Source organism: Lepidochelys olivacea (assembly GCF_965140295.1).
Source record: "Lepidochelys olivacea isolate rLepOli2 genome assembly, chromosome: 11".
NCBI classification, from domain to species: Eukaryota; Metazoa; Chordata; order Testudines; family Cheloniidae; genus Lepidochelys; species Lepidochelys olivacea.
The window spans coordinates 38109320-38123046 of record NC_140421.1 but is presented as its reverse complement, the minus strand read 5'-3'; the positions used below and the strand labels follow the sequence as shown (position 1 = coordinate 38123046).

At 42.1% G+C, this 13727-nt stretch overlaps 1 protein-coding gene across 2 annotated transcripts in view; it reads left to right on the top strand.

Moving 5' to 3' along the window:
• The window catches only part of STK39 (serine/threonine kinase 39), a 197660-nt gene extending 185723 nt beyond the window's left edge, over positions 1-11937 (top strand). For both annotated transcript variants that reach the window (XM_084642577.1, XM_084642576.1), the window contains one exon: positions 10449-11937. In XM_084642577.1, coding sequence (XP_084498703.1) covers positions 10449-10523 — 75 coding nt within the window. In that variant the 3' untranslated portion in view covers positions 10524-11937. The remainder of the gene's footprint in view (positions 1-10448) is intronic.
• Positions 11938-13727: the final 1790 nt, after the last annotated feature.

Genomic DNA, 13727 nt, shown 5'->3' with positions numbered 1-13727 from the left:
GCCTGTCAGACCTTTAAATTCAGCCCTTCAGCTTCCGCCGGGGAACGGGGTCTGGGGTTGCCCTGCTCTGGCACTCCAGCCGGGGAGCGAGGTCGGGGGATTGTCCTGCTCTGCATATGCTATTGTTCCGTGCGGCTCCTGGAAGCAGCGGCATGTCCCCGCTCTGGCTCCTACATGTAGGAGCAGCCAGGGGGCTCCGCACGCTGCCCTCACCCCAAGCGCTGCTCTGCAGCTCCCGTTGGCCAGGAACGGTGGCCAGTGGGAGCTACTGGGGTGGCACCTGCAGACGGGGCAGCATATCGAGCCGTCTGGCTAGCGCTGCACCTCTGTGTAGGAGCCAAAAGGGGGACATGCCGCTGCTTCCGGGAGCTGCTTGAGGTAAACGCTGCCTGGAACCTGCACCCCGACCTCCTCCCTGCCCCAGCCCTGATCCCCCCTCCTGCACCCCAAACCCCTCGGTCCCAGCCCCACCGCAGAGCCTGCACCCCCAGCTAGAGCCCCAGCCCAAAGCCCCCACCCGCACCTTGAACCCATTTCTGGCCCCACCCCGGAGCCTACACCCCCTCCTGTATCCCAATTTTGCAAGCATTCATGGTCCACCATACAATTTCCATACCTGGATGTGCCCCTCAGGCCAAAAAGTTTGCCCAACCCTGCGCTAGCTCGTTGGAAAGAATTGGACAACATATTTACCTTCGTCCAGTTGAACCAGTACAATGCTTGCGGAATCTTCTCTAGACTGGGAGAAAGCCATTGAATTCAGTCCTCTAAATCCATTCCTCAGTGCAATAGTTTGTGGTTGGAAACTACCCAGAAGTCCATGTAGGAGGTCCCAGAATGCATTCATATAATCGTGGCCGTAAGGCAGGTTGTGTATGGATGTGTCAGTCTGTCGTTAGTTAAAAACCAAGTTGCTGTGTGGATAGGCCATGCTATTGGGAGGGAAAACAAGAGAAACAATTATACAATCTCTGTCCCTACAATGGTTTCCTCACTGAGTGTCAGAGAACTCAGTGAAGGGCCCCCAGCTACGGTATTACATTCTTGGTACTTTTTAAGTAAAACAAGTTGGGAATCTTGGTGCAAACAACCATTTTACTGATCTCTGCCAATGTATCTGAACCATGTACATGAATTAAAGTGAATTCAAAGCTACACTCTCCTAATAAAGCTTTCCTGTGGAGCCAAGTACTCTTAGCTGTAGGGGGGAGAGAGCACGTCGTACAAGGTGAATATATAAAGGTCTAATGTGACTGGGAGCTATTGTAGAGCCACTCAAGTGAAAGCCTAATGAACAAGAAGTAACACTAACTCCAACCATCAAATCACAATAATGGGCTCTAATGGACAGGCATATTTTTTTAATGGCATACTCACACCAGTAAATAATGACTGTAGTCTCTGGTCTGCCTGTGAAATAGCGTGATGGGAATGGCATTCAGGTCACTCAAAATAAATATGAAGTCAAGATGTAGCAAATAGTTGCCATAGCAATGGCACATAATCCAGCTTTTATCTCACTTACTGCTATTTTGCTACTTTTAATAAATGTTGATAAAAGTTGACCAAAATGATCATCTTCGATATACAAATCTATAGATGCCTGAAGTCCCTGTCAAAACAATACAAGATGTATTAATATAAATTTAACCTTACATTGCAAAGACTTACTTCAAAATTGCTTGCGTTGATGTGCTATATTTGCATTTTTCCAAAATTAAGTGGAAAATATGTATAGCCAAAGCTGTTGGCTGATTAGTTATGTAAATATTACTGCTACCAATTAACTTTCTAGCTTTTAACACTCTCAGCTGAGAGTGACTGCTGTATATGAAAGGATAGAATAAATGTTTCTTAGACAAGAGATCCTCCAGAGAGGTGCTTAATTTATAAAATAGGCTACTTCATGACAATTTTTATAGTCTAGATTGGATTTTTAGAGAGAAGACTTAATAGATCACCTCGTCCATCCACTTGTTGGTTTGGGATTTTTCCCCCTCTGTCATTTTAAAATGACATGATCAATGGGGCTTCCACCCCTTCCCTTGTGAGACTGTTCAGTAGAACCAACCATTCAGGAAAAAGCGTTAACGCAGGTTTAAAACTTCCCTTTGACTGATTTCATACTATTTATCCCATACCCTAAACTATTTCTCTATTTCTATGTCAATTACCCTCTAAATATAGGGGTTTTTTTTGTCTTTTCCCCTTTGTTGTTGTTTAGCCAGGCTAGCTACAGAGCATTCAGTTAATGTAATAGTTCATCAAAAACCAATCCACTTGACATGTTTTCTTGCATTTCTCTGACTGTTTGTCTACTATGTTTCTGGTACTGAGGCACACACAGTGGCATGCAATATTCCAAATGTCTGTAGGAAAGGAGGATCACTCTCCTGCTCTGTGAAGAGAGGACTTTTTATATATGGTCCAAAATGATGTTGATTCTCTTTGGGTAGGGGAGGTGCCAGATCATAATTCAATCCAATATTCTGTGCACAATCAACCTAACTTTTTTTCAGCATTACCCCTATCTAACTACAGTTCTATAGCCTGTTGACATCACTGGGCATTGATTGGACCCTGTGTGTCATCTTCTGAGGGAATATCTTCTATTTGGATAGTTTCCCACAGATGTTCTTTGTTAGGTAGCATTTTCCAAGAGTGAATCTAATTCCTATTGATATTTCTAACCTCTCTAGGTTTCTCTTGTATTTCCCTGTCCTCTGACTTTTTAATACCTCCCAGTTTAGTATTATCCTTCAGTGTATTTCATATGTGATCTTAATCCTTCTGCTCATAGGTCGTGGAATAGATGCCAAATAAAATAGTGTCTAACACTGAACTTTGTTATCTACCACACACTCTCCTCTGTTTTTCATTAATTTTTAGCCAAGATTTCACCCCATTTGACAGTGTTTCTATACAATTCAGTTCAAATTGATTTTGCTAGTAAATATTTCCTGGAAAGCTGAAGTCTAACACACATCCTCTGTCCACTGACTTTGTAAATGTGATTGAAAAGTGGGCCAGTTAATCTTGCCTTATTTATCATTACTCATTACCATGTGTCTGTTACTTCCTGGCTGTTTACAGATTGTTTCCATTCATGTTTGGACTTCTGCTTAAATAGCAACTATAGTCTCCCGTAGAAAACCTTAACTATGCAATATCTAAGAATTTAGATTCAGGCAACTTCCATGTCTTCAATAAATTTCGATGATCCATTTGATGATGCAATGTAGATATTGGCATTTATACTCTATTAAATTTCTATTTTCATGCCTCTTGTTGAAAATTGAGTAGATTTCAATGCTACATAAGAATGGCCTTACTGGGTCAGACCAAAGGTCCATTTAGCCCAGTATTCTGTCTTCCAACAGTGGCCAATGCCAGGTGCCCTAAAGGGAATGAACAGAACTGGTAATCATCAAGATCCATCCCCTGTTGTCCATTCCCAGCTTCTGGCAAACAGAGGCTAGGGACACCATCCTTGACAAGAGCCATTGAGGGACCTATCCTCCATGAGTTTATCTAGTTCTTTTTTGAACGCTGTTATAGTCTTGGCCTTCACAACAACCTCTGGCAAAGAGTTTCACAGGTTGACTGTGCGTCCTTGTGTTATGAGAAGGAGTAAATTATACTTTTCTCCACACCAGTCATGACCTCATTGTATAGACCTCATTCATAACTTCCCTTAGTCATCTCTTTTCCAAGCTGAAAAGTCCCAATCCTATTAATCTCTCCTCATACTGAAGCCATTCCTTACCCCTAATCGTTTTTGTTGCCCTTTTCTGAATCTTTTCCGATTCCACTATATCTTTTTTGAGATGAGGTGACCACACCTGCATGCAGTATTCAAGATGTGGGCGTACCATGGATTTATATAGAGGCAATATGATATTTTCTATCTTATCCCTAACGTAATGATTCCCAACATTCTGTTAGGGTTTTTTGACTGCTGCTGCACTTTGAGTGGATGTTTTCAGAGAACTAGCCACAGATGACTCCAAGATCTTTCTTGAGTGGTAACAGTTAATTTAGAACCCATCACTTTATATGTATGGTTGGGATTATGTTTTCCAAAGTGCATTACTTTGCATTTATCAACAATAGTAGCTAGAATTAATCTTATTTTAACCTATAACTGCCTAATCTTTAAAGTGACGCTATATGTATGTGTGTATATTATATATATATATATAATGTATAAAGTTGCCTGTCTTATTGATGATACCTTTAGATTGCTTTAAAAACAGACTACCTCTTCTCCTGGACAAGTCCTTTCAATTAAGAGTAATATAACTAGTGGATAAGGGTGAGAGTGAGAGTGGTAGACAGTACCGGATTTGCCATGGCGCTGGGCCCACGGTTCAAAGGGGCCCTGGCCCGGCCCACTATTCTCCATCCCTCCCCCCACCCCCTCCTGTGAGGGCAGCAGGCAGAAGCTGGGTCCTGCCGGCTCCTGCTGCAGGGCAGGCTCTGCCGGCAGCCAAGCTCCCCCCTCGTCCACCTCTTCCCCAGAGCATGCCTCGTTCCTCCCCCTCCCAGCGCTTCACCGGCCACTGAAACCGGCACGAGGGAAGGGGAGGAGCGGAGCCGCAGCACACTTGCTGCTGTGGGAGGAGGTGGAGAAGAGGCAGAGGTGGGGGCGGGGTCTGGGGGAAGGGGGTGGAATCAGGGCATGCCCCCTCCAGCCCCCTGCTGTGAGCTGCTCGGGGCAGGGGGCTGGGAGCACCCCCCTCGCACACACCCCTGCCCTGACACCTGCACCCCCCTCGCACACACCCCAGCCCTCTGCTCTGACTCCTACAACCCCCCACATCTCCAGTCCCCTCACACCCCATGCCCTGACTCTTGTACCCCCCCCCAACATCCTCATCCCCGTCCTGAGCACCAAACGGGAGCTCCTGTCCCCCCCCCCCCACACACACACACACACACTCCCACCTGCACCCCTCACACCAAATGGGAGCTGCTCCAGGTAAGCGCTCCACACCCCAACCTCCTGTCCCAACCCTGAGTCCCCTCCCTCACCCTAGCTCCTGGCCAGACCCTGCACCCCAACCCCTAGCCTGCTCTATAACCCTAACTCCCTCCCAGCCCTGTGCTCAGTGCTCTCCCACCCTCAGCTCAGTGCAGAGAGAGATGAAGAGAATGGGTTAGAATCAAAGAGAAGGTAGGTACCCGCTCTATGTGGGGAGGGGCGGGGGGATCCTGTTTAACCCCTCCCCAGCCCTGCTGCACTTGCAGTTTACCCCCTCCCTTGCTCCAGAGACTAACCCTAGCTCCTGTCCCGCTGTGCTTTTGCCCCCAGTCACTGCCTTGCTCCAGTCAGCAGGGACTAATCCTCCCCACATGCCCTACTGTGCTCATCTTGCCCCTGGCCCCTGCCTTGCTCCAGCTGGAGACCAATCCTCCCCTCTCCCCCCCACCCTGACCTGCTATCAGGGTGGATAAAAATCAATGACTTTTTTTAAAAATCAAAAAATCCAATTTTTTTAATTTAAATCGGATTTTTGAGGAACAAACCTATCTAAAGATAGTTTTAATTAAGATACATTATATCTCATCATGGAATAGGGATTATAAATTCTAATTCTATAGTATGAGACAATATATTTGTGTAACGTATAAGAAAAGTTTTGTAAATGAGTTCTAATAGTTCATGGATTAGGGACCCAATCTTATGGGGTTCCACAGGCTTCTGTATAGATTATTTAGGTTAATCTTTCTACCTACTCAATGGGACGCAGGGCTCAGTCTAGAAGATACCATCAGAGATGCTTAGTTTTGCAGTTCTCAAACTGTATTTGTGTCTCCAGAGGTAACATGCTTGTTAACAGCAAAAAAAAAAAAATGTTTTAAATAAATAAATATATAGCGGTGAGAAATAAGACCTCAACTCTATTGTCCCTCTGCAAATTTGTGTACACAGAGTCAATCCCTTACCTCTCTTTAAAAGTGAAAAGTTTCAAAAAGTTCAATGAATAGAAGATTGTTGGGGGAGGAATGGATCTGGACAAGGAGAAGAAGGATACCCTGGGAGAATAACATGAGGGGGAAAGGAGTCCAGGACAGCTGGCTGTATTTTAAAGAATCCTTACTGAGGTTGCAGGAACAAACCATCCTGATGTGTAGAAAGAATAGTAAATATGGCAAGTGACCAGCTTGGCTTAACAGTAAAATCCTTACTGATCTTAAACACAAAAAAGAAGCTTACAAGAAGTGGAACGTTGGACAAATGACCAGGGAAGAATATAAAAATATTGCTCAGGCATGCAGGAGTGCAATCAGGAAGGCCAAATCACACTTGGAGTTGCAGCTAGCAAGGGATGTTAAGAGTAACAAGAAGGGTTTCTACAAGTATGTTAGCAACAAGAAGGTCAAGGAAAGTGTGGACCCCATACTGAATGGGGGAGGAAACCTAGTAACCGAGGATGTGGAAAGTTAATGTACTCAATGCTTTTTTTTTCTCTGTCTTCACGAACAAGGTCAGCTCCCAGACTGCTGCAATGGGCAGAACAGTATGGGGAGGAGGTGACCAGCCCTCTGTGGAGATGGAAGTGGTTCAGGACTATTTAGAAAAGTTGGACAAGCACAAGTCCATGGGGCCGGATGTGCTGCATCCGAGGGTGCTAAAGGAGTTGATGGATGTGATTGCAGAGCCATTGGCCATTATCTTTGAAAACTCATGGCGATAGTGGGAGGTCCCAGATGACTGGAAAAAGGCTAATCTAGTGCCCATCTTGAAAAAAGGGAAGGAGGAGGATCCGGGGAACTACAGGCCAGTCAGCCTCACCTCAGTCCCTGGAAAAATCATGGAGCAGGTTCTTAAGGAATCAATTTTGAAGCACTGTGAGGAGAGGAAAGTGATCAGGAACAGTCAGCATGGATTCACCAAGGGCAAGTCATGCCTGACTAATCTAATTGCCTTCTATGACGAGATAACTGGCTCTGTGGATGAGGGGAAAGCAGTGGATGTGTTATTCCTTGACTTTAGCAAAGATTTTGACACGGTCTCCCGCAGTATTCTTGCAAGCAAGTTAAAGAGGTATGGGCTGAATGAATGGATTATAAGGTGGATAGAAAGCTGGCTAGATTGTCGGGCTGAACGGGTAGTGATCAATGGCTCCACGTCTAGTTGGCAGCCGGTATCAAGTGGAGTGTCCCAAGGGTCGGTCCTGGGGCCGGTTTTGTTCAATATGCCATGGACTGCACCATCAGCAAGTTTGCAGATGACACTAAACTGGGAGGAGCGGTAGATGTGCTAGAGGGTAGGGATAGGATACAGAGGGACCTAGACAAATTGGAGGATTGGGTCAAAAGAAATCTGATGAGGTTCAACAAGGACAAGTGTAGAGTCCTGACCTTAGGACGGAAGAATCCCATGCATGGCTACAGACTAGGGACCGAATGGCTAGGCAGCAGTTCTGCAGAAAAGGACCTAGGGATTACAGTGGACAAGAAGCTGGATATGAGTCAACAGTGTGCCCTTGTTGCCAAGAAGGCGAACGGCATTTTGGGCTGTATAAGTAGGCGCATTGTCAGCAGATCGAGGGACATGATCATTCCCCTCTATTCGGCATTGGTGAGGCTTCATCTGGAATACTGTGTCCAGTTTTGGGTCCCATACTACAAGAAGGATGTGGAAAAAATTGGAAAGAGTCCAGCAGAGGGCAACAAAAATTATTAGGGGGCTGGAGCACATGGTTTATGAAGAGAGGCTGAGGGAACTGAGATTATTTAGTCTGCAGAAGAGAAGAATGAGGGGGGATTTGATAGGTCCTTTCAACTACCTGAAAGGGGGTTCCAAAGAGGATGGCTCTAGACTATTCTCAGTGGTAGCTGATGACAGAACAAGGAGTAATGGTCTCAAGTTGCAGTGGGGGAGGTTTAGGTTGGATATTAGGAAAAACTTTTTCACTAGGAGGGTGGTGAAGCACTGGAATGGGTTACCTAGGGAGGTGGTGGAAACTCCTTCCTTAGAGGTTTTTAAGGTCAGACTTGACAAAGCCCTGGCTGGAATGATTTAATTGGGGATTGGTCCTGCTTTGAGGACTAGGGTTGGACTAGATGACCTCCTGAGGTCCCTTCCAACCCTGACATTTGTGATTCTAAGTCTGGAGATAAATGTGAGAAGCGAGGGACATATGCTTTTTTGTTAAAATATTATGTTTGCTGTTGAAGAAAAAAATCCAAAATATTTAACGTTTTAGTTAAATAAAACAATTTAAATGTCTTTCTGGTGATGTTCTCCTCCTAATACAGCCTGGCAAGAAAATCCTCCAAATATTAATGATTAACCTGGTGAATTGGAGATAGTACATCTCCCAATGACTTCATAAATATCTGCTTCAGTTATCTTTGGTAAATGAAATAACCAAACAATCATTCATTTTCTGATATAGCTGTAAACTCATCTGAAAAATTTTCAAAATAAATCACTGTTTAAAAATATATAGTGTGTACCTTCTAAAAATGAAACCTACATCTATCTCTGAGTTGTGAAGAATATGTATTAAGGTTATAACAACCAACAAGAATGCACTTTAGGTAGAAAACCATGATTAAATCAAGTCTTCCTGACTAGTGATTTAAATCATGATTTAAATCAAATCCACCCTGCCCACTGGGCTCTTGCCCCAGCCCCTTCATTCCTCAAGGGGGCCCACAGGTATGTTTGACGCCGGGCCCACAACAAGTTAATCTGGCCCTGTTGGTAGATGATATGAAAACTCCATTTAGTCACTAAAAGTCCAGTGCCCATTGTCAGTGGGAGTCTTTCCACTGAAATCAGTGGAGCTACATGAAGCTTTTAACATAGGGCATCAGTGATATCTAAGGCTATTCAATACCCTGCACTGAGAGAGAAGACAAGGCCTCATCTTGCATTTTTATAATAGAAATAAAATGATGCTTTCTTACTCCTAAACAAAAAATAGAAGAGGAGAAACTGATGGAATACTTTTACTGTATCTGGCCTTTAAGAGTGAGCAACTCAGCATGGCTCTTGTGAACACCCAATTAGTTTTCTTTGTCAGTGGTGAAAAACTATTGGTGAAAAATTTCAGTGATAAAGCATGCACTTTATGTACGTGTTCTGTGGCTCTTTTCTTACTGTTACAGTATACACACTAACTTGTAATAAACTTGTAATAAAAAGGATTAAGAGAATTTTTCATAGGGGGAGACTAAGGCCTGGTCTACACTGGGGGATCGATCTAAGTTACGCAACTTCAGCTATGTGAACAACGTAGCTGAAGTCAGTGTATTTAGATCTACTTACTGCGGTGTCTTCACTGCAGTAGGTTGACTGCTGACACTCCCCCATCAACTCCGCCTACGCTTTTTGCTCCGGTGGAGTACCGGAGTGGATGGGAGAGCACTCGGCGGTCGATTTATCATGTCTTCAGTAGACGCGATAAATCGACCCCTGCTGGATTGATCACTCCGGAGGTAAGTGTAGACATGCCCTAAGTGTTGTAACGGTTTAATGGGAGCTGTGCCAAGTAGAGTCAAAAGGTGTCTTTCGTGTGTAATTTACCACTAGCCACCATTCATCAAACTACTTTATTTCTTATAATCAGATGTATGCACCAAAGAGGTATCCAGTTTCTAGCAACTTAATGAGGACTTCTGTGAAAATGTAGTCACCACTCAGCTACAGATGGCCAATTTTATATTTAAAACGAATAATTAAAATATTTAGACTAAACAAATTGCACTTGTTAAAAGTAGTTTTGAAGCAGCAGTTCCTTCCTAGAAAATTTGACTTATACTTTCACTATTATTTGTGAAAATCATTTACCCTTTAAATGCATATATTACATTGTGCCAGTTGCATGCTGCAAAGCACATTACTAAAGAAGCACCTCTGATTGCTCGTACTAGATTGTAGCGTGTGTCAAAAGGAGAGATCCCTTAGTACTTTCCCAAACAATAGCACTGACTCCCCACAGATTTTCTTATTCTTATTTAAAAATTCATGGCCAAATATTCTAAAACAGATTTGAAATCAGTAATTGTAATCTCGTGGCATGTATTTTTTGTAAATATACAAAATATATTATACTGTGCATGTAGCTGTCCTGATTCTCTCACATTTAGAAGGCAGACTTTGGGCCCCTCTGGAAAAATAATTTGCTTTTGTGTTTTTTTTTAAAAGTGCCAGTTTTGGATGACTCCAAACTGTTTTCTGGAAGCATGGCCCCAAGTGTTTGTTTTTCATAACTTTTTTTAATTAGCCATATTGATTTAAACATTTTGTACCTTGATATAAGTGTGCAGTTTACGAACAGTGATAGAGGATAGTCCTAGCAGTCTAGACACTAAACTGAATAAAGCATTTTGTTACTAGTGTGGCCGTACAGGGAAATGTAGAATTATAGAATGGCTGTCAAATATTCCTTTTTAACCTATTCTAATAAATGTCTGTTTTCGTCTTGCAGGCTTCTGGTTGTGATGGCACGGAGATCCCTGATGAGGTGAAACTGATTGGGTTTGCTCAGTTAAGTGTCAGCTGATGTCTGTCCCTCGACCCCCAGCAGAATTGTGAGTTTGTGAGGAGGCCAGCTTAGATGCGAAGAAAATTAAAGCACCCACACTGAGTTCTGCTTCATTCTCTAGCAATTCACAAAGTCAGAAGAAGCAAAGCCCTCAGCTACACTGCTGCTGCTAACATTCAAAATGCTACTAAACGTCTCTTATCAATTTGGATTTCCCCTATGTGAAAAGCATATGGAAATGCTCTCAGGTGGCTGTATTTATTGGTTACAGAAGGAATTTTCTATTAAATTTATTTCAGTTTTCATAAAATTTCAGTGATACTATTTTAATTATGTACTTCTGATTGACAATACCACCTCTCTTTTGTTGTATTTAGAAATTAACATACTTATAAAAGTTAACATATATTAGCCAAACTTGAATTCTAGTTTTAAAACTGACTGTGAATTTTATTTTTCATATATTTATGCATTACACATCCTAGCTATAAGAAAATGATTGAGCTGATTATGTGCTACTTGCAGTTAGTCTCCTGTTGAAACAAAATTTCAGATATATCTTTGAAGTATTTGTAACTTCTAGTTTTTGAAATGATTGAATTATGAGTTTAGGAAGCTTGTATTGGTTTCTGTGTCTAAAAACCAATCCACAATCTGATTGTCAAGGGTGTGGGAGGTGCCTTGCGGACATTGATGTTTTGAGAATGTGCCTGAGGCTGCTTAAATCTAGAATAGTCTCAGTTCTAGAAGCACCATATATATTTGTCTGAGTTAGAAGGGGATATGCTGTAGCAAAGATGTTAGACAAGTTTGGCCTAAACTATGCTTTGTTGGGGAGTCTACAAGCAAGAATTATTATAAAATGTTGCCATTAAGCTAGACTGCTTACTGTGCCCATCTCTGATTTGGCTTATCCTTAAGCGACAGAAATTATTTTGTAAAGGTGATAAAACTTGAACAGAATCTGAGCTTTACTTGAAATTCTGCAAAATACCAAGGTGGAGTGAAAAATAATAGAAAGGGGTTTGTGCAATGACTAAAAGGTAAAATTTTGTTAAAAAACAAAACAAAAAAAACCCAATTCTGACCCAAGTAGTCTTATGCTTAACCTGTGACATAGCTATTATGGAGCTAGTAAACTTTAGAAAGATTCTGAAATTTGGAGCATATGTTCAAGGAGGTATATTTCTTGGATGTTACCATTTAAACTACTTCCTAGCTAAAACTAGATAAATGGCAGCTCTTTAATGTACTGAAAATGGCAAATATATATTATTAAGAAAAAGTTATTTATAACGCCTTGTCATAATTGTTGGGGTGTTCTAGAGCCAATTGCATAAAACTCAGTGTAATTTCATTCCATTTTATTGTTTACATGATTATTCAAAGATGACTGCAAAGGTAAAAGGAAAATAAAAGTGTTGCACAAATAGACTGTGTAATGAGTTTCCTTGATCTGTGTATTTTGTGCATTACTGTTGTAATGTGGCAGATAACATTCTCTTATAAGATCACCTGCAACTACTTGTGTTCTTTACTTGCCTTATTGAAAATGCCACCTGGAAAGGAAACCTGGTTCATAAAGCTCAGAAGAAGAAATGGAAACCCCTCCCCCCACCCCAATTATATGTTCCTGTACATCGGCCTGCAATGGAGGATTGTTCCCTAGTGCTCACTGTTCAGTGCTTTGCCTAATCTACTGTTAAAAGGCCCAAGTGTTGAGGCAATAGTTGTGAAGGAGGCAATAGTGAGAGCAGAACTGGAACTGTGAAACTACTTTCTCAGACTGGTTTGAATGAGAATAAGGAAACGGCTTGCCTGCCCAAATTAGGGGAGAAGGTGCTATTTGACAGGCGATGTAATTAAGAAGTATCAGTTAGGGAGAAAAAGGCTCTATTGAAATAAGAGTAAACGAAAAGGGGAAATTATAAACTCATCTGGCTCCTGATAAAGTGTTTCACATGTTTGTAATGCTGTGAACAGATCATTAGTCACTAAGCAAGAGTGAAAGTATTTAAGTGCATGAGCTGTGGTTGCATTTAATGATTCTTGGCACATACAGCATCTTGGATTTTTAAAGCACTGTACAATTATTAACTAATTCTCCTGTGAAAATAGGTGGGTAACTTTTACTTTACAGAAAAGTGATGTCCAGGGAGGCTTGCTGCTTGCCCAAGGCTACACGAAACATCAGGATTAGAATTTAGAAATTCCATGCTGCACTAAAGAAGCCAGGGAAAAGGCTGGGAATCACAATCTATTGATGAAGTAGTCGACAATATCCTCGAAGGGTGTGCCTATTATAGTGCTGCTCGTTAGTGATATTCTGTAGAAGCATGAAAACACTTCCTTTGTATTCAGGAAAACCTTTAAAGAGCTGGTCTTCACTTTAGGAAATAGTTTCTTTGCTTTTATTACAGTTGCATTAAAGTGATTTTGCAAGTACCAAAGCACTGTGTGTAAAATAGAACCCACAACAACAAAATGAATTTAGAAGGAAAGTAACTCGGGGGAAAAATAACTGCTCCAGCTTTAAATTTAGTAACTATTACTCTCATGAGGCGGATTATGCCACCAAACTATCAGTATAGACAAAGGTTTGATACTCAAAGTTGGCAAAAAACAGCAACATAGCTTAACATGCAGGCCAGTGTGCAGCTTCTGTGTAGGAATATAAACAGAAAGCACAATGGCATTCCAGAGTGAAGGACCTTTAAATGCTGCATTCAGATACTTCAGTTGAATATGGAGAGGAAAGAAAACCAGTGACTGTTACATGGGCAATTTTGCATCAGAAATGACCAAGACATGGATGCACTTCACACTGGGATCATGTATGGCCCCAGAGTAGTCGTGGGTGCTATTTATTTTGCCGGAGTTGATCAGACAATGGTCGGGTCTCTAGTAAGGGATGGAAAATACCTGGTTACATTCAAAAGGAGAAATGTCTAGTTAATTAGACTAACTTGGAACAGGTGAGGTACCGTATAGCCATCTGTGAGCCCAGGGAATGGGGCTTATTGGAGAAATCTCCAGTATTTTTACAGCAGTGATTATATGCCATTGCTTACAGTTTTGCACTTGTAAAAGTTATTTGTTAATTAATTTCAATATCTGTAGAACCAGCCTTTTCAGTTCACTTTTATTTCCAGTGTGTTGAAAGCAGCTCTTCCTTTTGGGCAGAGGTTGAAGCCAGTGGATGGAAAACAAATTGTGTGTCTG